The 25,143-nt window shown below is 36.4% G+C and overlaps 1 protein-coding gene across 2 annotated transcripts in view; it reads right to left on the minus strand.

Annotated features, from left to right (window-relative positions):
• Nucleotides 1-18,360: 18,360 nt before the first annotated feature.
• The window catches only part of BRINP3 (BMP/retinoic acid inducible neural specific 3), a 413,747-nt gene continuing 406,964 nt past the window's right edge, over nucleotides 18,361-25,143 (minus strand). Inside the window, exon 8 of one of the 2 annotated variants that reach the window (XM_065879068.1) lies at nucleotides 18,361-19,836. In XM_065879068.1, the coding sequence (XP_065735140.1) occupies nucleotides 18,720-19,836 (1,117 nt within the window). In that variant the 3' untranslated portion in view covers nucleotides 18,361-18,719. The remainder of the gene's footprint in view (nucleotides 19,837-25,143) is intronic. The other variant, XM_065879076.1, reaches the window with a different exon arrangement.

Below are 25,143 nucleotides of genomic sequence, written 5' to 3' on the forward strand. Positions count from 1 at the left end.
CATGGTAGAAGGTGTGAGGGAGCCCTTTGGGGCCCCTTTTATCTGGGCACTAATCCCATTCATGAGGTCTCCACCCTCAAGACCTAATCACCTCCCAAAGGGCACACCTCCAAATACCATCACTTTGTGGATTGGGTTTCAACAAAAGAATTTGGTGGAACACAAGCATTCAATCAATAGCAATAAAAAGCTGCTAGTTTTGGAAAATTAAAAGAAAAATAAAATAATACTCCCATATTAATTCTATGCATTAGGAGTAACTTGTTTCAGAAATGTTAATATAGAAAACAAATATTGAAAACAGGAAATAGCCTGATCAGGGCAGGCATGCCTCAGGATGGTATTGGAGAGCTATAGATGAATCATGACCTTGGACTCTTCTTTCTTTAGCATCCATGTAGGCAACTTTACTTTTGTTGAGATATTCTTCCTTTGTAAATGGCAATTCGATTGAAAATGTCATAGCCATCTTTTACACTGATTTATTTTCAAAGTTTTTTTAAATTAACATTTCTGAATAGACAGGTGAATCTCTTATGTGCTGATTTTAACAATTCATCTTTTGGAAAGGTAGCGTGTCTCTAAATTTTAGGTATACTTTTCTGTAACCTCTTGAATCAACATGACTAACATAAATTTTCAGGAATTTAATTTACTGTAGAAAGTGAGTTAACCTAATAAATCATTCACTGTATATTCTTTCTATTCAATCTCACCCTTCAGTCATCATGGGACAATAGACATTATGATTTTAGCAACTGCTGTATTGGGAAACTTAATTGTGGCTTTGTTATAGCAAGTGCCAAATATATCTGATTGTGTATAGGAACTTTTGCCAGGGGAAAGTGGCATTAATTTTTAAATCTCTCTGAACAATGAGTATATCATTGTCTTCAGCAATGTTTAAAGTATTTTTTACTCTTCTAAAATCAAAGTGTTTGGATCAAGGGTGAAAATTAAACTTTCAAGCAATGATAAACACATATATTTCTTGTTACCAGCACATGCATTTTCATTCCTAAATTATACGTCATTTGCTTTATCTGGAATGTCCTCTCAAACCCTCTTAATTTATTAAGATCCTACTCTTATTTCAAGGCTCAGCTAGAAGCCATCATCACAATCAGTATTTTCCAACAGCTTTCACCCAAACAGAGCTTTATTATTTGAATCATTTTGCACATGAGGTCATAAAAATTTTAAAGTTGAAAAAGAACTTAAAGCACAAGTAGACATAACTTTATATGGGAGAAATCCAGGTCCCAGAGGAGTTAAGTGGCTTCCCCACTGCAACAAAATGCTTAGTGCACACACACACAAAATTAGAGTTCCTGGCTGCTATTTATTATTAAAATAGTAGTTTTTATATTGTATATTTGTGTTTTTAGGGGTCCATGAAAATCAGTCAGGTGCTGCTGAAGGGGTCAGTGGTGTTGTTGAATGACCAAGGCTTAGTTTCCCACATGATACTTCAAACTAGAGTGCAAGGATCATTTTAATTTGTACTGATAACATGAGTTTTAGTTAGAAGAAATGGTCTTATTGTTAAAAAATAAACTGCTACATTGAAATTTTGCTCATTTCCATGTACTTTTTCCTTTGTGTTGCTGTCTAGCTATCATTTATATATCCGTTCATCCATCCATCTATCTGTATGAGTAGATAAGAAACAATGTATATTTCCTGTCACATGATTTTAATGTTACTGTCTTCAAAGGGAATGACAATGCCTTATATCATCTCCCACCTACCCAGTTGATTCACAACTGCCTAGAATAAACTATGTATTCAGTATAATTTCTGATATTGATGATAATAAGAGTAATGAAATCAGCTGAAGTTGAAACAGTATGTAAATTTTATATGTATCAACATTTGACATAACTGACATCAACATTAATTAATGAAATTAATGATTCATTAAATGAAATCAAATATCAGAGAAACATGTCTTATAAAGCAGAGTACAATATGCATATGCTCAACTATATTAAAGGCAGTTTAATATCACCTTAATAAATAACATTCCATCTATCTATTCAGCTTTAAATTATAACTCTAGAAATTAAACATAATGATAATGAAAAATTAACTCTGTGGGTATTGAAATAACAGAGTCAAATTTATAAGATGGCCTTTTGAAAATGTTTGCATGTAACTTTGTCATCTGTCTATAATGAAGGGATTAAAACTTATAATAGCTGATATAAAATTTCTATTTCTGTCTCACATAATATTGAAGGAATACATAGTTAGCCCAGCAATAATGGGTAGCTGTTTCATTTCTCATTACGTGGTTTTTATCTTTGGATCCATGGCTCTTCCAGGTCCTGACATAATTTTTGTATCCCAGCAAGTAAGAAAGGGATAAATGTACAAAAAACTGTTCAACCATGTTTCTTTTAAGAAAATGCAGGGTCAGCTTCAGGGATGTGCCACCGAGTTAGATTCCAAGGACCCCAGACTTAGAAGAGCCTCATGCTTGAGTTAATGCTCTATTGTCATGATCTTGAAATTATTAATTTTTTAAAAGGCCCCCAACATTTTCACTTTTGCATGGAACCCTGAAAATTTGTAGCTGTCCTTGTTAGATTGACCCATACACATTACTTCTTTTCATCTCTTATTTGCCAGAATTTGGTCACATGACAACAACTAGTCCCAAGAAATGCTAAGGAACGTACTATCTTGCTGGCAGCCAATGCCTGCTAAATCTCAGGAGTTCTAATATTAAAAGAAGCAAAGGATATTGCTGCAAATGGCATTATTTCATTCTTTTTTATGATTGTGTAATATTCCATTGTATATATATTTACCACATCATCTTTATCCTTTCATCTGTTGATGGACACTTAGGTTGCTTCCATGTCTTGGCTATTGTAAATAAGTGCTGAAATGAACATCCGGGTCCACATGTCTTTTTGAATTAGGGCTTTTGTCTTTTCAGGCTAGATTATCATACTAAGTGAAGTAAGTCAGACAGAGAAAAGGCAAATATTGTATGATATCACTTATATGTGGAATCTAAAAAATAGTACAAATGAACTTATTTACCAAGCAGATACAGACTCACAGACATAGAAAACAAACTATGGTTACCAAAGGGGAAGGAGGGGAGAGGTAAATTGGGAGTATGGAATTAACAGGTTCACACTACTATATATAAAATAGATAAACCACAAGCATTTACTGTCTAGCACAGGGAACTATATTCAATATCTTGTAATAAACTATAGTGGAAAAGAAGCAAAAAAGAATATAAACATATGCATATATATGTATAACCGAATCACTGCTGTACACCTGAAACTAATACAATATTGTAAATCAACTATAATTTAAAAAGGAAAGGATGAATATTACTTATATCTAGTGAATTCGACCACACTGTCTGCATTTTCCTTTTTCATTCCCAGAACATAGCAATAGGACAGGCATATGGTTGGTGCTTGGCATTTTGTTGTTGTTGAATAAATGAACATGTGGATCAATAACTGAATTGACAGAACAGAAACAAACTTAAACCTTTCAATTTTAGGTAAATGCATGCATGCCATCAAGGCCATTAAGAAAATGAGACTGGTCCAATCTAATAATATTAATATATCAGGTAAACATTTCCAAAGATTAGAAAATACTTCCAAAATTCTGGCTCATGATAAGCAAAAGTAGATAAGTAGTAGTCCTGTGGAGTTCTAGTCTTATAAGTATAAATCATATTTGATCAAACCATATGTTACAGAGGTTTAAAACTTCATGTTCTCTAATCACTCAGTATGTTCTATCCCTCCTGGAAAAAGAAGTCTTAATTCAGACACATTTGGATGTCCTAACTTCCTCTTTATAACCACCTTAACTAAGAGAAATATGTTTTTTAAAAAGAGGGTTAACATGACCTAGTGGCTGTTGTTTTGGACAGTATAGCATTTGGCTGGCAAGTAGGAGATAGGAGAAAAATACCTTTATATTTTACATGTGAAGCCCCATTAGAGGATTAATAAAGCACAGACATGGTTTTATATAAAGAAGAGAATTTTTTAAAAATTTCAAATAAACTTGCTCTTGACAAAGTAAAAAGTAAATATAAATAAATAAATAAATAAGAAGGTTAGAACAATTGCTACGTGATGCTAGGTACCCAAATGTAGGGTGATGCTCATAAAAATCACTTAAACACAAAAATTATAGCAATATAAGGTCAGTATAGAGCAAAAGAATTTTATGTGCCAAAATAATCGCTATGTTTTATATGCTATTACAATAGTATAAGGTAGCTAACGGTCATTTTGATTACTTAGCGTACTTGTACGTGAAATTTAGAAAAAGTTTCCTCAAAGAATTATAGCAAAATTGCAGCAAAATTACAGTGAGGAAATAAGCGGAGTGTAAAGTTTGCATTTCATATAAAAAAACTATTTAGTTCCTGCTCAGTTACTGAATAAAATGATTCTCATTTTATTGTAATTTAATTACCTCTTTAAAGTTCCTGTCTCCAAATACAGTCACTTTCTGAGGTACTGGCGGTTTTGGGGTACACAATTCAGCCCATAACAACAGTTCTTGGATATTCTGTTGTGCTATTGTTTTCATTCTTTTCCTCTTTGATTTCTAGTTAGGAAAATTTTTATTGACCTAACTTTAAGCACATAGATTCTTTGATTTTTTTTTTCAACTGGTACAATCTACTAATAAATTTATCGATGGCATTTCTCATTTCTGTCAGGGTGTTTTTGTTTTCAACCATTTCCCCTTGATACTTTATTAGAATGTTTTTCTCTCTGCTTATATTACTAATATGTTTTTGCAGGCTGTCTACATTTTCCATTAGAAGCTTTAACGTATTAATTATCATTATTTTAAATTCCCAGTCAGAAAATTCTAATATCTCTTTTTTTTCTCTCTTTGGCCCGCATTGTAATTTTTTGTTGAAATGTAGACATGTTGTATTGGGTAATAGACACTGAGGTGAATATGCTTTAGTGAAAACTGGCAACGTCAACCTGCCGGTTGGGCTGTTTAATGTTTGCTGGAGCTGTAGACGCCAGAGGCTTCAAATTCCTCTATTTCCCTTGTTTTCGTCTCCCCTTTTCACTTTGTTCCCTTAGTATTTCCTCTCAGAGAGAGTCTGCAACTTGCAGCTATTTCAGCTTGACCCACTGTTATTATATTGGAGCACTGTTGGTGTGATGGTAAGTATGGGAGAAAGAGCGGACGTATTCTATAATTTTTTTTTTGCTGTGTTGGGTCTTCGTTGCGGTGCGCAGGCTTCTCATTGCCGTGGCTTCTCCTGTTGCAGAGCACAGGCTCTAGGCGCGCGGGCTTCAGTAGCTGGGGCACTCGGCCTTTGTTGTTCCGCAGCATGTGGGATCTTCACAGACCAGGGCTCGAACTCGTGTCCCCTGCAGTGGCAGGTGGATTCTTAACACCTCGCAACCAGGGAAGTCTCCTATAATCTTTTGATTAAACGTTAGTCTTTTAGTGGATCTCTGGATCTGGTTGTGAACAAGTGTTTTTCTTTAGTGGTATAGCTTTCCTGCCACCACTTACACAAGAAAAGAAGTCTACTGGGGACTAGAATAAGCAGAATCCCCTTCCATCAGATGGGATAAGCTCTGGTAAAAGCTTTTCACCTGGAGAAAGCTCTGGGCATATTTCACGATGACTTCTCTTCCCCATTCTCTGTCAGACGTGGGTGGTTATCCTTTTTGATCTTCACTATGAGGACCAGTTGAGGTTACAAAAGGTAAAATTTACAAAAATGGAAGGCAAGCTAAGAATGCCCCCAGGAGATTCTTAACATTGTGCTGGACTAAACTCAGCTTCCAGTAATTCATCAGAATTACTATTTAGATCTTCCCACCGGTTTGATTCCAGCAGCTTCTGTTCCAGAAAAGAATATCTTGGCTTTTATTCTCTAGATGCACTTGTTTCTCTAGATATGAGGGTTGAGGTTTGTTCTGCAAACACAGTTCTCTAATAGAGTCAATGAAAGTCACTTATTTTAAGTTAGATCCATTTTTTTCTTACTCTGTGGAGAGAAGTGATGATTTCCAAGCTCTTTATATGTTAACATTGAATCTGGAAGTCAATTTATGAGGTTTTATTTTATATACTTAATGCATTATTATTTTACTGCATATTATTTTCCTATGAATTTAACATATAAAATTTAATTATGATCATATTTGATTGAGAGGATATTGCATGATTTAATTTTTAAGAGTTTAGAAGACTCCATCAGCTTTCTGTATGGAATTAGATGGTTAGTACAGCCAATGTTAAATTATATAAAGTAAACAGGATGGAAGCAAAGCATAGAAAATAAAATTTATGAATTATGGTCAAATTTTATTTGTATAATTCCACTAACCCTCTCATTACAGATATAAAAGTAAGAGTAAAGGCCCCTTCTACCCAACCCTTTCTGTTCTGTTTTTTTTTTTTACCATACTGAGACACTAAAGAGCAGTGATAAGATTAAAAATTCTTTGTATGCTCAACACCTAACACAGTCTCTGACATATATTAGCAAATATTTATATGATAAATCAGTAAGTGATTTAATAAATACTGATAACATATGAAGTGAATCAAATGCAAAAAAATAGTAAGCAGTAAACTGGAAAGTGAATGATCAAGGCCTTGACACTATATTTATCTAAATTAATTTTAAGTAATTCAATCAAATTTTGAATAAAAAGTACATGTTAGAATTTCTAAGTTAACAGCAAGTGAGTATTTTATCATTTTAGACTAGATATAGGCTATTAAAATTTGTAAAAGTCTTTCTAGGAAAATACATCACAGATGGTAATGTGGTAAGCTGGATAGTAGAAACTTGTGGTTTTTTTTCCCCTTATTTCTCTTTTTTTTTTTAACCAGTCCAATACTGATTAATAACAACAAAAATAACAAAACAATATTTGAATTCCTTTAGTGGGGCAGCACTCTACAATTCCCTCCTTGCTATTATTTTGCCTTATATGTTTTAATTTCCTGGTGAAACTGAATGTATTTGTGATTAGTATACCTGATTTAGATTTTTGCTATTTCAAAAGAAAATAGCAGTTACATATAATGTAAATTGATGAGAATATTTTGTTAGAAAGAGGTATTTATAAAACCGTGAATTTTGTATAGGCGATAAGAGCCTACCTGGTAAAGTTGTTTTGTGGAGACAGAACATAAAAATGATGTATTTTATTAATTATCTTATTACTTATTAGAATTTTTCTGGCCAAATTAAACAAGACAATCTAACACACTAGAGTGTAGAGTTCCTTAACTCAAGAAGATCATAGCGGAATTTTCATAAATATTATTGAAACAACACATTTAACACACTCAATACTTCCTTATACCTAATAAGTAAAACTCCTTTTAAGTATTTTATCTCACGCATTTTACAACTATAATCTGCATTTAAAAGATTTAATATAATATTTTTTCATTAGTTTTAATGTTTAGAAGTTTTCTTTTAAAGAAAGATATGCTTTTATATTTATTGAAGCTGTGTATAATTATTATATAAACATTATAGAGCCTAAAAAGCCAGAAAATTATTTGGCATGGCTAAATTTTATTTTAAAAAGTACATAAGTGTTATTATGTTTTTTTAAAATATTGATGCTGCCAGCCTGTCTTTTACCTTAGTAGCCTCAAAGTGGAGGAGGGCTGTTCACTACAGGAAATAACATGTAGCAACCACTTACTTTAAAAGATTTATAAAGTAGTGCTTAATAATAACACAATGGTTCCATGGGCTTCCCTGGTGGTGGTGCAGTGGTTAAGAATCTGCCTTCCAATGCAGGGAACATGGGTTCAAGCCCTGGGCTGGGAAGATCCCACAAGCTGTGAAGCAATGAAGCCTGTGCACCACAACTACTGAGCCTGAGCTCTAAAACCCATGAGCCACAACTACTGAAGTCCACGTGCCAGCTACTGAAGCCCATGCACCCAGAGCCTATGCTCCACAAGAAAAGCCACTGTAATGAGAAGCCCGTGCACCACAATGAAGAGTAGCCCCCACTCACTGCAACTAGAGAAAGCCCGCACGCAGCAACGAAGACCCAATGCAGCCAAAAATAAATAAATAAATAAATTTAAAAAATAACACAACGGTTCCAATAACTGTGCTTTTCCACCAAAAATACTTTATTTAAAAAATTAAATACATTAGCTTTCTTGTATGAAATGCAAGGGAATAAATTTCTTGGGAAAGTTATTTCATTTCCCATCTTCTTCCCTTTTAGGTTGGGTAGTATGGGTGGCTCTTTAAGAGAAGGAAATATAAGTTTATATTTAAAATGAATGTTTAAATTATCAATTTTTATTAAATATTAAAAGATGAAGTGTCTCAGATGAATGATACTGAGATGTAGCAGTGGAAACAGCCATATGTTGCTGATATAATGACCAGTGAATACTATTGAAAGGATTGAATGATGATGTTCAAATTTAGAAGAAAAATGAGGGCTATCACTCATATAGTGTTAACTTTTAGCTGTGATGATTTCAAATTTACTATAATTTAAACAATGCAGAAACCAAAACAATCTTGAGAAAGAAAAACAAAGCTGGAGGTATCACACTCCCTGATTTTAAACTATACTACAAAGCTAAAGTAATCAAAACAGTATGATATTCCCACAAAATCAGACACATAGATCAATGAAACAGAATAGAGAGCTCAGAAATGATTAAAGACTTAAATATAAGGCCTGAAACCATAAAAATTCTAGAGGAAGACATAGGCAATACAGTCTTTGACATCAGTCTTAGCAATATTTTTTTTGGATATGTCTCTTCTGGCAAGGGAAAAAAAATGTGACTACATCAAACTAAAAAGCTTTTATAGAGTGAAGGAAACTATAAAGAAGACAGAAAGGCAACCTAATGAATGGGAGAAGATATCTGCAAATGATATACCGTTGACCCTTGAAAAACATGAGTTTAAACTCTATGGGTCCACGTGGATTTTTTTCACTAAATTTGTACTACAGTACTACACAATCGGGCATTGGTTGAACCAGAGGATGTTGAACCAGGGATACAGAGGGCCAACTGTAAAGTTATACATAGATATTTTACTTCACAGAGGGTCAGTGTCTGTAAACCTTGCATCATTCGAGGGTTAACTATATTCTAAAAGGGTTTAATATCCAAAATATACAAATAATTTAAAAAAGAAAAAAAAGAAAGCCAACAGAACCGTCAAAAGTATACGAAGGAAACATACAACTCAACATAAAAAAAACCAAAAAAACTCAATTTAAGAAATGGGCACAGTGGATTTCCTAGTATTAACAGCTACCTGCCTGTGCCCAGGACAGCACACTGGGTCCTGGCACCCACTCGTGGATTTCCAAGTAGGGGGAATTCAGATAAACCCACACATCTATGGCCACCTTAACTATGACAAAGGAGGCAAGAATATACAGTGGAGAAAACAAAGAGTCTTCAATAAGTGATGCTGGGAAAATTGGACAACTAAATGTAAAAGAATGAAATTAGAACACTCCCTAACACCATACACAAAAATAAGCTCAAAATGGATTAAAGACCTAAATGTAAGGCTGAACCTAAGTGTTCATGGATAGATGAATATAGAAGAGAAGATGTGATATATGCGTGTGTGTGTAGATATATATATAAATTTATATATATAAAGAGGGTATTATGTTAAGTGAAATAAGTCAGACAGAGAAAGACAAATACCATATGATCTCACTTATATGTGGAATCTAAAAAGCCAACCAACAAAACAAAATTAAAAGACTCATAGATACAGAGAAAAAATGGGTAGTTGCTGGAAGGATGGAGGGTAGGGAAGGTGTAATAGCTAAAGCAGTTAAGAGGTACAAACGTCTAGTTATATAATAAATAAGCCATGGGGATGTAATATACAGCATAAGAAAAGTGGTCAATAATATTGCAGTAACATTGTATGGGGACTTCCCTGTTGTCCACTGGTAAAGAATCTGCCTTCCAATGCATGGGAAGTGGGTTCGATCCCCAGTCAGGGAATTAAGATCCCATATGCTGCGGAGCAACTATGTCCACGTACAACTACTGAGCCAGTGCACCTCAACTAGAGAGGCTGCATGCTACAAACTACAGAGCCCATGCGCCCTGGAGCTCACGCCACAACTAGAGAGAAGCCCGTGTGCTGCAATGAAGAGACCATGTGCCGCAACAGAAAGATCCCACATGCCACGATGAAGATCCCTCATGCCACAACAAAAGACCCGATGCAGCCAAACCAAACCAAACAAAACAAAACTTTGTATGGGAGGTTATGGAAGTAATCATTTCATTATATATGCAAATGTCCAATCACTATGCAGTACACCTGAAACTAACCTAATGTTATATGTGAAACTATATATTCTTCCTCAGTTGATATAATTTATTGCAGTTAACACACAGTTTAAAAATACACCAACACGGGCTTCCCTGGTGGCACAGTGGTTGAGAGTCCGCCTGCTGATGCAGGGGACACGGGTTCGTGCCCCGGTCCAGGAAGATCCCACATGCCGCGGAGTGGCTGGGACCGTGAGCCATGGCCACTGGCGTCCGGAGCCTGTGCTCCGCAACGGGAGGGGCCACAGCAGTGAGAGGACCGTGTACCACAAAAAAAAAAAAAAAAAAAATACACCAACACAACAACAGTACAAAATTAACAGCACTGGAAGTTATTCCCCCCTCAGGAAATACTAACCAAAAAGGACTGCATGAGGTTCAAATAATTACAAATAGGAGCTTTTTATTTTAAAGAATCTTTAAATTTAGAACCACCTTTCACATTATTCATTCACTGAACCCATCAGTTATTGGGCTTATACAATGTGTTATGTACTGGAAACTTTGATTTCAGGCTTGTCACTAACTGCACATATTAAAGGTTTATAAAAAAGAATATGAATATGTATGTATTCTGTCTTTTGGAATGTACAATCCATTAGATATATAAAAAATTAAGTTCAGTAAAATATCAAAAATGTTTTTTAGCATTTTTACCTTGTTGCAGTTAGGGTATAAAAGGTAATGGTTCCTTTTGCTAATGGGAAGATGAAGAATAAATTCAAATATGAGAATTTTTCATCTGACTCATGAATGAGAATTACTGTTATTATTTTTTAGAAGGCAATCAAGGGCTAGAGGATGGAAGAATGTCACAGGCTGAATGGAGAGTGCTGCATAAGAAAAAGTCTGTAGTCCTGAAAAAGCATGTCACCTTTGCACTGAAAGCATGCTTATACAGGTAGCTTATAGTTCCGTGTGAAATAAATGCTTTTGAAGAGGAAGACAAAGAAATAGTCAAGGACTGGATTAAGAACGGAATTACATGCCAAATAAAGGGTAATTATAACGCTATTCTGTAGAGAGATGTCTAACATTTTCATTTTAAAAAGTTTATAATTTAAGAGTTCACTCTGGTGACTGGGTGGAAGTCTGAAAAAGTATGGAGACCAATAGTGAAGAACATGTACTGTGGGCTTCCATGAATACAGCACACTCAGCAATATGAAAATAAAAAGCTCCCTAGTAAACACTTAAAACTGACAAATTAAATAACTATTCAACTATCCTTTTAAGCAGAGCTAGCAAGAAAGCAAGAGAAATTGTCAGAGCCCCCAAGTTAAGCAGAAATGGAAAAGCAGAGGCTGCTGTCAACCTTGGGATAACGGAGGAAGCGTGGGGAGGTTGGTGATAGCACAGGGGGAGCAACTGGAGTCTTGCTAAGCAGTTAGTTCAGATTTTAACCACAGTGTACGAACATCAGGACAGACCTTGAAAATGTATAAAGAAAAACTTTCAACGTGCAGGTAACAAAGTTGAATCAAGATGGCAGGATAGTCTCTCACCTAGAAAACATCACTTTAGAGGTGAAGCTCTCAGGCAAAATAAGAAGTAGGAAAGTGTCACACCTTGGGGCTGCACTGTCAAAAGGGTATCCATTGGCAACGTGTGATTTTGACCCCTAGAAATGTGGCTGGTCCAAACTGAGATGGGTGTAAATGTAAAATATATACCCGATTTCCAAAACTTGGTACCAAAAAGTAATATAAAACATTCCTTTATTAACAATGTTTCTTACTGATTACATTTGAAATGATAATATTTTCAATACACTGGTTTAATTAAAGTATGTTCAAATTTATTTCTCCTTTTTAAAAAAATATGGCTACAGGAAAATTTTAAATTACATACATGCTTGCATGTGTGGCTTGAATTATCTTTCTATTGGACTGCTCTGTCCTGGGGAATAATTTTTTAACACAAGGGATCTCTCTGGCTAGTCACTGTATTATTTTTTGGTGATAGTGTTAACTCCCTAAGCGACTAGAATTTAATTTCTTCTTTGCTTTTGCTTTAAGATATAAATTTAATTATTGAATATCCTTTTCCAAATAGAAAATCAAATGATCCAGCCTGTATGAACCATCTTCCTCTTAATCATTTAAAATGAGAATTTTGTTATAAATGCCATTTTCACAACCATTACACTATGTTTCTGGATATTTTATTTTTTCCACCATTTATACATTTTAATGTCTGTTGATGCAAGTTCCCACTAACTAGTCTCATTTTCAAATTGATTGGTTTGTTCACAACCATTTGTTTCCCCAAACATATTTTTAATTATTATGTTATGTTTATAATAATGAGATTCTGTTAAGATCTTATTTAATTGGAAGTAAACTTAAAAATTACTTTGAGATAAGAGTTTACATCTTTTACACTATTGATCTAATTTCTGAAAGCATATATGCATTTTCCAAACTGTCAGTTTAGTTTGGTATTTTTTCTTTGCAATAATTTTATTTCTTATATTTCTCTAGTTAAGCCCCTTTTACATTACAGTTTCTTCATTAAAGACTTTGTCAACTTATGGTGAGAGAAATATCCAACTACATTAGAAATAAGAGTTTAATGGCTTATTCTTTGCTATAAAAACTGAGGCGTTTTTTGGTTCCCATTACAAACTCATCATTGGTGGTTTATCTAGAAGCATTTAAAACATTTATTATTGTTATTTTTATAATAGTTTTTATGTTAATTATGCTGGATCTCTTAAATACTAAGTATATAGCCTATATAAGTGTAGAGTATAATCACTCTACAGAGAAATTTTTACTTATTTTTTCTCTCATTGTAATGATTGGAATGGATATATTTTAAAGGACCTGCCCACGTTACTGTAAAAGAGCAAAAAAAGCTACATTTCAAAATCAACAAGGTGGGAGATACCCCTTTAAATAGTTCTGTGTAAAATGATTAAATTGATTTCAGTTTTTTCCTAGTATATAGTTAATTTTAAAATGTATTACTGCTGGCACTTAGAGTGTCGTAGCCTGTTTTTTTGCTACAAATCCTTTTTATGGGCTCATTTTTTCCTATTTATTTATTCTTGCACTTTTGAAAACCCTTTCAGGACTGCTTAATGCCCATAATAATGGTGACTGGAGGCATAGACAAGTTAGACACTCGTGGTTATGTCACTATGTTACCTCGAAATCCTTGAATTCACTACACCCTCTGAACAGTGCTTTACTTATTGTACATACTGCAGAGACATTTAATTAATCAAGTGTTATGCAGTATGGTTATTATGTGATAGTTGTACCGTAGAATCATAGAACGAAACAGTACTTCAGTCATTAAATGGTTAATCTGATTGCCAGCACATGAGATTAATTTCAAGTGTGGAATTTTTGCTTTGGATTGAATTTCATTTATATGTACTAATTTACCACACTTGGCTGCATGACCTCAATATCAAATGATCTGACGTGGATATTCTCATTCATCAGCCATTGATAGTTCATTAAAACGGCTAATGCTGCCTTCATGTAAAAGAAATGGAGATGCCTGTAAAAATGTTCAGCTAAGGCATATTTTCCAAATATTAGAATATTATGGGGGTGATTGAATTATAATTTGTCTTTCTATCTCTGGGAAAGCCTGGAGATAGAACTATGACTCTGAGGACATAGATGGAGAGGGGAGGAAAGTAGAACATCGATCGTTGTAGAAAAGTAGTCCGGTGAACGGGCATGGCAAAATGTAAAGTCTCAGGTTTTAAAATTTCAGATGATTGCACTATTATTGCCAAAGAATACTACATGCTTAACATCCGTGACTCTGAGTTTTCAAATTATAAATAACTTATTTATGGCCAGAGGGAAGATGCATTTTTCCTAAAGGTTTATCACTCCAGTTAAATGATCTGGGCACCAAAGCATATGAGGTTGTTATGTTAGTTTCTCTAAGGTTGACTTATTTGGTATGTTCTTTTCAATTGTCACACTGATTTGGGAGACCTATATGTAGCTTCTTAAAAATCTTAGGCCCAGTTAGTTATTTAAAAGTTGTATTTTCTACTAGGGTTCCAAAACGTTCAACTTTTCTTCCAGTTGAATTCCTGTATTCTGTAACTCCCACTTCACAAATATATATAGTGTTATTTTGTTCTCAAATTGTTTCAAATTATTTATTTTCTAGGTCTGTTCAACCTGAAGATATCTTAAATATCCTCCATAACAAAAGAAGGAGACTGATTTACAAAAAGGGGACATATCTGATTAGAGGGTGGGGCATGGTCCTGGTTCCTTCCAAAATAGTTCTTCATGTTAGAGGAAGAGGGTCTGGAGACACCCCCTCGCGTGGGCCTCGGTTCTTGGTAAGGATGCAGAGAAGAATCTGAGGTCTTACCCGTTGCAAGAGAGTTTATTGAAGTTGAGGAGAGAGCACCTCAAGAGAGAGGTGGGCCAGGCCAAGGAAGGCAATGGCCCCGGAAGGCTGGGGTGTAGAGTTTTTAAGCAAGGTTTTTGCATAATCTAGGAGGTCGTTTATTGACAGTCTTAATTGACAGCTGCCGGTTATATGAGAGGCTCTGCTGCGCATGTGCTTCCCATAATTCAGCCTGCCTGTTATAATTAGATGTATGTATTCATAGAATATTTATGAACATTTAATGAGCCCAGTGGCCGCCAAAGGTTATCTAAGGACATGATGGCGTGAGGTGTGCGCATGTGCCAGAGTGGGGAAAGTCCCTCAGTCGGCCAGTGGGGGATTTTTCCAGTGCCCTATTTTGGAGTACTGATGGGGGCATGTTTGGGGCGGGGTTAGCATATAACTTGGCGGGATTAGGCGGCTATTGGACGTTCAGCCCACGGGGCACCTTTCGTTGCTCATGGCTAACTTCCTGCCTAACATTCATATCGTGATAAGAGTCACAAAAAAAAGGGAGGCGGGAGGGAAATTACTTTTCTTCATTATTTAAATCAGAGAAGACCACCAGCTATTTCAGCATTTTGTTTTTTTTTTTTTTTTTAGCTGACAATGATCATTTGAATACTGATTTAACTTGCTAAAAATCAACTTGAGGTTCCAGGGACAGGAAGGGAAATCAAACTTATGATAATCATCAAAATAGCTAGAGGAATAAGAGATGTTCCTGGAAAATCATATACTCAATAAACTGAATTTTCAGAATTTCAAGTTTCATTGAATTTATTAAGTTCAATTAATCCCTAATTTAGAGACCTACATTAGAAATATCAAAAAAGAAATCAAATACCCGGTCTTTTAAAATATGATTTTACATATATATATTTCAACTTTTGCTCGAAATAACATTTTGAGTAAAGTTATTTTTATTAAAAATCTTCAAATTCCTAAAGCAATAATGAGCAAAAATGTTTGCCTATAGGCAAATTCAGGAAAAATGAAATGTTCACAGACTGCATTTTTTCCCATACGTTGGCAAACAAATGCTGAATTAAACTAGATTATATTGTCTATTGCTTGTTGGACACTACTGGTTAACATATGAAAAATAAAAATACAAAAAGATGTTGATCCCTTACCCTTTAAATCTGTACAGGACTTTAGAATTTGGTTAGTAGGTTTATTTATATTGTATTCATGTTATCTTACATCTGGCATTCAGAGAAAGACATTCTTATTACTTTCCACTTTTAGGGGAAAAGCAGACTCAGAGATACAAAGGACTCATTGACTGACACTGTTACCAAGACAGTTAGAATGAAGATAATTTGATCCTATCCAGTTGGACTTTTGTGCCAACACACGCCAGGCACAAGAAGGCTCAGGATAGACCCGTAGTCATGTACTTCCTTACCTGTGGCTGTAGGAGCTTCTTCTCTCTCATAAGTCAGTCAGGGCAGAGCAAGCTGAGCAATAGATGAAGTAGCATTGCTGACATTTTCCTTAAGTTCCAGGGAATGATTGCTGTTTGGAGTCCACTGGTGACCACACATGTTGCTCAGGTGGTTTCTAGGATCAGTGATTCTGGACATCTGGGCCTCCAAGCTGCTTCTGGAAAAAGTTTTAGTGGCAATTCTGACTTTTACAGCAAATGTCTTTTTAAATGTATGATCTATATTTCATAAGCTTGGTCATTTTGTGGGTGATTGATTTTGGATGATACATTCTGGTTTAATTACTCCAGTGTACTGTGAAGGTATGTGTTTTATAATGATTTAGACCTCAATTTCATAAGAGATTCTTGTTTCGCCATAAACCTTTGCACGTAATGAGATTAAATACAGAAATAGGATGGTTCATTTAAAACTCAGTGGCACAGTGAAAAGAAGACAGATTCGCTGCAGAAAAGTTTGTGTTGGAATCCTGGTCTTTTAACTTGGTTTGTGATCTTGGGGAATTTGACAAACCACTCTGAGCCTCTGTTTCTTTGTATTTTCCACCAAGAACATGGGAATAATAATCTATAGCCTAGTGTTGTCAGAATTAAATGAAAAGAATATTTATTATGATATCAGAAAGATGGTGTTAAATAATCGTGTATATTTTCAACTGGATTACCTATAATAGCAAAAGTAAAAAAAAAAAAAAAAAAAAAAGCAGGTGAGTAAAGAAAGAAAAGCAGCTATCCAGATACTGGGTGTAAGAACTATGCTGTACATATGGTAGATTGAATAAGTATTTGTTGTCTGAACTAACTTCTCTTAAAATGCTTTGGAATCTAAAACAAACAGCTTAAGGGACTTCCCTGGTGGCACAGTGGTTAAGAATCTGCCTGCCAGTGCAGGGGACGCGGGTTCGAGCCTGATCTGGGAAGCTCCCACATGCCTCGGAGCAGTTATGCCCGTGCGCCACAACTACTGAAGCCCGTGAGCCACAACTACTGAGCCTGTGCTCTAGAGCCCGTGAGCCACAACTACTGAGCTGGCACACCTGGAGCTCATGCTCTGCAACAAGAGAAGCCACCGCAATGAGAAGCCCGCGCACCGCAACGAAGAGCAGCCCCCGCTCGCTGCAGCTAGAGAAAGCCCGCACGAAGCAACAAAGACCCACAGCAGCCAAAAATAAACAAATAAATAAATTTTAAAATAAAACAAACAGCTTAAGAATACGGAATGTGGGTTGATGTTTTCATCATTAGTCTTACTCTTTTCATTCATGTCATAGGTTCCCCACTCTGTGCCTTGAGGAATGACCTCATGACCGCAACAGGAAAGCTGGGCTGGACGGGTGCATTTGTTTACATTACAAGAAATGTTTATGAAATATTTAAACAAGAGCTGAGGAATAAATATCATAACCACACTTCACAGATACAACCATATATCTAAACAAAAATGCAATTTAAATCCACAGATAAAAAAGTATGAATTATATTATCCGATATTACACTATGGGTAATATGGGAATTTCAAACCAAAAATTTGGACTAAAACTGGTTTGTACTGAAAGAGTTTGCTATTCAAAGTATACTTTAGTAATACTAGTTTCTCTGAGAGGAAAGAAAATGTCTATTTACACTTGAGTTAGTTACTTGATCATTTATTTTACACCAACACACTACAACTCGTGAATTCTAGAAGTGTTACCTTATTGACATCGGTACAGTGTTGGAATAACTAGGTTTTCAGCACTTGAAATGAAAATGATTGTGCGGAGTATGCTGAGTGTTGGTTGTTAGAACGCAGAAAGAGAATGACAAAGCAAGTTGCTAAGGAAATTAAGGGTTTACTTTCTCCACGATGTGCTTATAAGCACTGACTTTTCTGTATGTTTGCCAAAATGTTCTGATATTCAGCTGCGAAATAAGTTTATCTGTTTATTTTAATAATGATGGTGTCTCTAGGAATGGTTTACAAGTATAGACAATAAAGCACTGCCATTATGCTGTTAACCATAAAAATACAACTGGATGCTAAGCATTCTACCTAGTTGAGTTTTCCCTACTGTCTGTTGAAAGGGACCTTCAAGTGTTTCAATTAAAATATCTTGGGGAATCTTCCCCAGGTTCTAACAAGCTATATCAAAATAGAACTCATTTCATGGAAAAAAGGAATCCCACAGCACTTCTTTTTAATAACTGTTCAGCTACAAAATTTTATTGGTATCTTTTTATGTTCCCTCTAGAGGATGTAATGCACAAAAGCATTGCCACAGAACATATAAAATTACAAATGAAATTTATTGTAAAAAGTAGAATGTCTTCTAGACTGGCGTCAGTATTTATTTCATTCAGAAACCAAAACTGCAGTATAATATATTCACTGTCAGCAAGTTCATGTGTGTAAATTGCCATCCAATGTTATTGACTGATATGAGACAGATATTGAAAAGACAACTTAAATTTACTCTTCCAAACATAAACCGTTCCACAAAAGCACTGTAAAAACTCCTTCAAGATTTTGGGTTGTGCTTGACATTTATGGTTAACTACATAATTTGGTCGTGTCATAATCCACTGTGTTTGGCAATTTGGCATTAAACGCCTGCAGAGCAGATTGGATCCTCACCACCTCACTTGTAGACAGCTTGAGTCTATGACGAAGCAAGCAAGAGAAAAGATCTAGACGACGCTGACCGGGTGGGGAGAGTTTATTTACACGGTCTCTTATCTCTAGAAGTTGCAAAAGTGCTGAGTCCTGGGATCCCTGAGTATAGGGGTAGTCCAGCTGCAGAATCAGGTCCCGAATTGCTTCCGGGTCAAAGTGCATGCTGTAGCCAAACACTTGAATGTTATTGATTTTCATATAACCCAGGTTCCGGGAAGGGTCGATGAACTCCAGAGGTTCGTAGTAAATGCTCTCGTTGCCGTTGGGGCCATTTGACTTGATGCGACTCCTCAGGTAGATGTGCACTGTCTCAAAAAATGTCTTCCACTTGTTCCCCAGAGTCAGCGACCAGTTGTAACACTGCAGGGGGAGGTCCAGCTTAGTCCGCTCCCAGTCGGGGAAGCTGTTTTCATCCACAGGCATAAACCAGCTCTCAGAGTGGCTGCCTCCGAAGGGATTGACGTAAACGGCCAACACCGGCTCCAGGGTGCTGTTTTTAGTTAAGCAAATCTGTAAAGAGAGACCCAGGATCATGTGGACCAGGCTCGACTTGTACTTGTTGCTCTTCAAAGTGAGGAGCATCCGCTTCCGCCAGGAGGGGTCGAACCAGCTGTTCAGGCGCATGTCGTTGCTGATGAAGATGGCATGGACCTCTAGTCGCCTGTCCGTTTTCTGCAACAGGTACTTCATCTCGAGATCTTGCAGGTCGGTCTCGAAGCCGATGTAATGATCGGTGGACTCGGCGACCTCGGGCTTGCAGAGCCCCTGGCTGAGCATGTAGCCCGTGTTGCAGGCGCCGCAGCGGGTGCGGTTGTCAGGGGCGCAGGTGAGGCAGGCGGACGCGTCGCCCACCGTGCAGGGCAGGAAGGCCGTGCAGACCACCTGGTCGTTGGGACACGTGCACGAGTGCGTCTCTTCTGAAAAACTGCCCAGGAGCCCATTCTCATTGCAGTAGAGAAAAGACTGGATGCGAGTGAGCCAGTAGGTTGAGGTTCTAAGAATAGAAAAACAAAAGGAATCTGTATAAATGCAAAGGCGTTTGTGTTTATGTGTCCTGCAGTCAAGTTACCTTAGGTTTGAAAGCTTCACTATCACGTTCTTAGGTCCTTCCCAGTTATTTAACTGTGATATTAAAAAAAACCCACCATAATTGAAAAGATATATACACATATAATATTCATATATTTAAGTATTATGTATATTTAAATTATGTATATATGTTTTCATTCATCATTGTACAACATTAACGATGGATACACTTGATTTGAACTGGAAAACTACATGAAATACCTTCTGAAGACATTGCATGGCATCTCACTAGTGTACTTGGAAGTTGAATGTGACTGTAATTGGGTTGGTTATAGTTTTGTTTTTCTTTTTCTTTCTTTTTTTTTTTTTTGTTTTTTGCAGTACGCGGGCCTCTCGCTGTTGTGGCCTCTCCCGCTGTGGAGCACAGGCTCCAGACGCGCAGGCTCAGCGGCCATGGCTCACGGGCCCAGCCGCTCCGCGGCATGTGGGGTCTTCTCGGACCGGGGCACGAACCCGTGTTCCCTGCATCGGCAGGTGGACTCTCAACCACTGCGCCACCAGGGAAGCCCTTGGTTATAGCTTTGAAATGATATCCAACAACGGGAAGTAAAAATGGTTTTATCATCAAATATCTAGAGTAGAATTAGAGTGCATGAATGACGATTGTTCATTCATTCACTCTTAGTTTCACAGAGCACTAATGCTGCAGGAAGCCTACACAGAAAGTGAAATAAAAATGAGAGAAAAACAAGAAACTTTAAATTGTCAATCAATGGATTTAAATCCTAGGGTTTCATCAACATTGAAAGAACAAGTACCTACTGAGAGGGAAAATATTATTAAAACATGTTTGATTTTTATCCTTATGGTCTGCTCAAGAAAATTGTTGAAAATATCTCATTAAAACTAACTACAAGTTCTCTTCATAAGGGTTAAGTGTGTTAGTTGAATGTGTTTGATTTGGATCATTAACATTATTTATATCCAGAAATCAGGCTAATCATGATGCAAATTTAAGATCTTACTTTTCCTGTTTTCCCACATTATTCAAACTCTTCTAGTGTGTTTAAAATCTCAGTAAAATAATGAAGGAAAAGCGTGTGGCCGTGTAACCACATAAATCTTTGTTTTTATCTTGCTGCTTTCTCATACTAGCTGTATGATCATGGAAAAGTTGAATGGCCTAAGGTAGTGATATCTTCCATATTGAGTTCTTGTGAGAAATAGGCTCAGACTGGATGCATGTCTTTAGACAATTGTATAGAGCATGTGTCACAGTAGACACTAAAAATTGCATCTCTTTTTGGTATTCTTATGCCTTTCCAGTGTGCATTATTCAGTACATAGGAGGTTTTCTACAAATTGTATATATTGTACTCAATCCTTTAGACTTATTACACTGCTGCCATTTTAAAGAATTTGTACATGCTGGTAAAATACAGGTATTAATCTGTGTAAATAATCAATACAAATTTTTTATCGCATTCAGAACAAGATACGGGCTAGATATTCATTTCTGTACATTCATTTTTGGTCTCTGCTCCTTCCCCTTTGCAATATAACACTTTTTAAGTAAGCTCCTCCCTGTTTTTCCAAATAAATTAAATAACTCCTCAATTCCCTCTCATAACATTTACTTATTTTTATTCATAGTGCCTTTTTCCACTTAAAGTGTTATATTGTGTACTTACTTGTTTATACTCCATTTATCCCATTAAATATAATATTCAACTTGCCAGAATCATATATGCTTTGCTCATAGCTTTATATCCCATGCCTAGCAGAATGCCTCTCATACTTAATGAATATTAGATCAAAGGCATAGACGAATTAAAGGAACATTTTCTCAATAAGCATATTTTTAAGTGAAATTTAAAGCCCTAAACTGCATATTTAATACACTTTTAAAGACCTAACTCCCAACTTGTAGTTTCACAACATACACTTTGACATTTGCACACAATTAAATCTATAAAAAAATCTTAGTAAACATATATTTTGAAAAACCTTTCTTTTCCAGATTCCCTAAATGGAACTGTTTTCTGTAGACCCAGAATAAAAGGTAAAACCAAATCAAACCCAACCAAAACATGAAACATTTTCCTCTTAATTATTTCTTACACTGAAAAACACTGACTGGGAAACTACATCTACAAAATTCATTTCTAACTTTCTCAAGATACTTTAAAAATAAGTTCTCAGGAAAACTCTCCCAGGAGGATGCCCGGGGTTGTGAAATAGGAATGATTGGCACTTTGTGAGCCATACATCTCTATATGAGTATCTCTCCTCCTCTCCTCTTGTTCCTTGTTTTCTTGCTGCAGAATAAATGTGCAAAAAGTTTCCTTTTTCTGGTTGAGGAAAGAGCCTAATTCATTATTTCTGTATTCAGTCTCAGAATATAGAAATTATTGCTGGCTTGTTCTTTCTGCAGTTACTGATATATTTCATCAATACGTTCTCAATGAATTAATCTCTCTCCCTCTTACCTTCTTTCTTTCTCTCCTTCTCTTTCTCCTCATTCCTCCCTCCCTCCTTTCTTTCCATTTTTTCTTCCTTCCTTCCTTTCTTGCTTGCTTGCTTGCCTGCTTGCTTTTTCTTTCTTTCTCTTCTCTCTCCCTTTTTCTCCTCTTTCTCTCTTTCTGTAGTTCTATTTGTATCTATCTACTATAAGGAATATAAAATATATATGCTATCGGATTGAAAATTATATTTTCTTCCTTGGAACCAAAGCATAAATTCCCTGAGTCAATTCATCTCTCACTGTAAGCTCTCATCATGTTTCCAAATCATAAGGACAAACAAAAAAATAATAGACCTAAGACTGAAGGCAGAGCTCACAAAACTAGGGCACCATAGAAAGACTCATTTGGACACTTTAGAAAAGCAATGGCTTTTCTAGCTTTCAGTCTTTTCCAATCCTTTTCACATCCCCACAGATGCATTACTGAAGGAATGTGTCCCAGCTTCATGGGTTTCAGCTTGTCATGTATGAATATTGATAACTTGGTGTGTTGTCAAAGCTCCTGTTCCCTGAGACAGAAGAGCTAACACGTGGATTTTCTTCCTTGCTGCTTCTTGTCCTTCCCCCCCATTACCTACCTTTTGACTGTTTTAGTGCATTTCGCAAGTAGGGAATAGATTTTTAAAGGAACAAATTTCGATAATTAGTCTTTACTCCTTGTAAAATCTTGGTGAAGGCAGTGGTCAAAAATAGAAAACAGAGCAAATTTCAGGACTGTACATGGATTTTTCACTTACCCAAAAGATCACTTTTTTTTCCCCTGACAAAGTAAAATTTAACTGTTTTTCTTTTTAAATGTAAACATTTTTTTTTGAAGAGAAATGTCTTCAACATTAAAATTAGGTGGTAGCAAGTATTTTTTTAAAACTCTTTCCTTTTTTTTTTTTTTTTCCGGTACGCGGGCCTCTCACTGTTGTGGCCTCTCCCGTTGCGGAGCACAGGCTCCGGACGCACAGACTCAGCGGCCATGGCTCACGGGCCCAGCCGCTCCGTGGCATGTGGGATCTTCCCAGACCGGGGCACGAACACGTGTCCCCTGCATCGGCAGGCGGACTCTCAACCACTGCGCCACCAGGGAAGCCCAAACTCTTTCCTTTTATACCTAAGTATTAAAACAAAGTAATGCTACATCTTCTATTCTCATATATAACTTTTATTCACATAAACTATTTAGGATCTACTAGGGCTAGGACAGAGGATGCAGTGTTGAGAGATGAGCTCTTGGCAGGCAGGTAGGTTTGTTTCTTTTTATCAAACATGTGGTCTTGTCCCTGACATCTACTTAATAACACTTCAATTAATATTTACTAAACAAAGGAAATAAGAAAAGAAGGAAAAAGGACGGAGAGAAGGAGTAAGGAGGGAGGGAGAGAGAAAGAAATTAAGTGAAGGAACTACACAGATTATAGAAGAACAGAAGAAAGAAACTAGGGGAAGACAGTATTTAAAGCCATTGACTTGAGAATGACAATGATATGGAACAATTCAAGGGATATAGGAACTCCTTTTCCATCAGGAAGTAAGTGTGCACTTGAAAATAATTTCTAAAAAGCTTTAAGATGATAGTGTTACAGAAAGGAAAATACCTTCCAGAGTTAAGTTAAACTTTTGGAAAAAATATAATTAGCTAAAAAGCCGATAGCCTGTTTTTATTTGAAAAATCAGGTGGCAAACTAAGTTGAGAAGATTAGACGTACATTAAGTTCAGTTTTCTCTGTTTAATCTGTAATATTCTCTATTAGTTAAAATCTGCTCTTCTCTACAGGACACATGTTATGTGAGTGTCAAAAGAGCACTAGACTGGGAGAATGAACACTGGATTCTAGGTCAGACTTCACCTGGTGACCTGGGACAAGTCACTTGGCCTCTTTAACTTTGAGTGAAAGTTTCAGAATTCCAAGAAACATTGGTTCAGATTTTGATTCTGCATGACCCTGGGGAATGTGTACAGCTTTATGAACCTCAATGGCTCACCCTGAGTTCACCTGTTGATCTGTTGTCAGGATGAGGTGATGTAACAAATCCCATCCCAGATGGCACTTGCCATCTGGTTCTACCAGGATTAAGTCACTAGCCACTGCAGCTGCTGTCCTTCAACACCCTCCGAAAGGAGTTCAAGGTGGAGATCGGGAATGAGGCACTCTGTGCTCTGGGGAAAACTGGCAGAAAAGGCGTTCAGATAGTTAGATACTGTCAGGAGAAGAATTTATAAGCCCAATTCTTTTATCTCCTCAAATCCAGAAAAGCACTAAAATCCTTCATGGTGACGTCTGCTCCTCGTGACTAGCAGACAGCGTCTGCCACAATGTGTGCTTGACTGTGTGTACCCCCCCTTCACTAAAATCATATAGGACACTGACCTTCCCCCCATCTCTTCAGAGCCATTTCTCAGAGCCATCTGATATGCTGTCTCCCAGGCTATAGTCCTCATTTTGCCCCCAATAAAACTTAATTCACAGCTCTCAGACTGTGCATTTTTTTCAGTCGACAATGTTAAATGGGATTGGCAAAACAGATTCCTGGACCCCACCCCAGACATACTATAAGAACCCCTAGGAGTAGGGCTCAGGAAGCTCTTTTCAAAATATGCAGTCCTACAGAAAAAAACAGTCTTGGCAAAGCAAAGAGCATTGCACTAAGAGAACTATATTTGCAAAGGACTTGAGGTTAGGAAAGGTTTTGTTTTAAGGAACTAAATGAGAGCCAGTACAGCTGGAGTGAGGAGAGTATCAGTGCAATATTAGACTG

This window comes from Phocoena phocoena, chromosome 1 (assembly GCF_963924675.1).
Source record: "Phocoena phocoena chromosome 1, mPhoPho1.1, whole genome shotgun sequence".
Classification (NCBI taxonomy): Eukaryota; Metazoa; Chordata; class Mammalia; order Artiodactyla; family Phocoenidae; genus Phocoena; species Phocoena phocoena.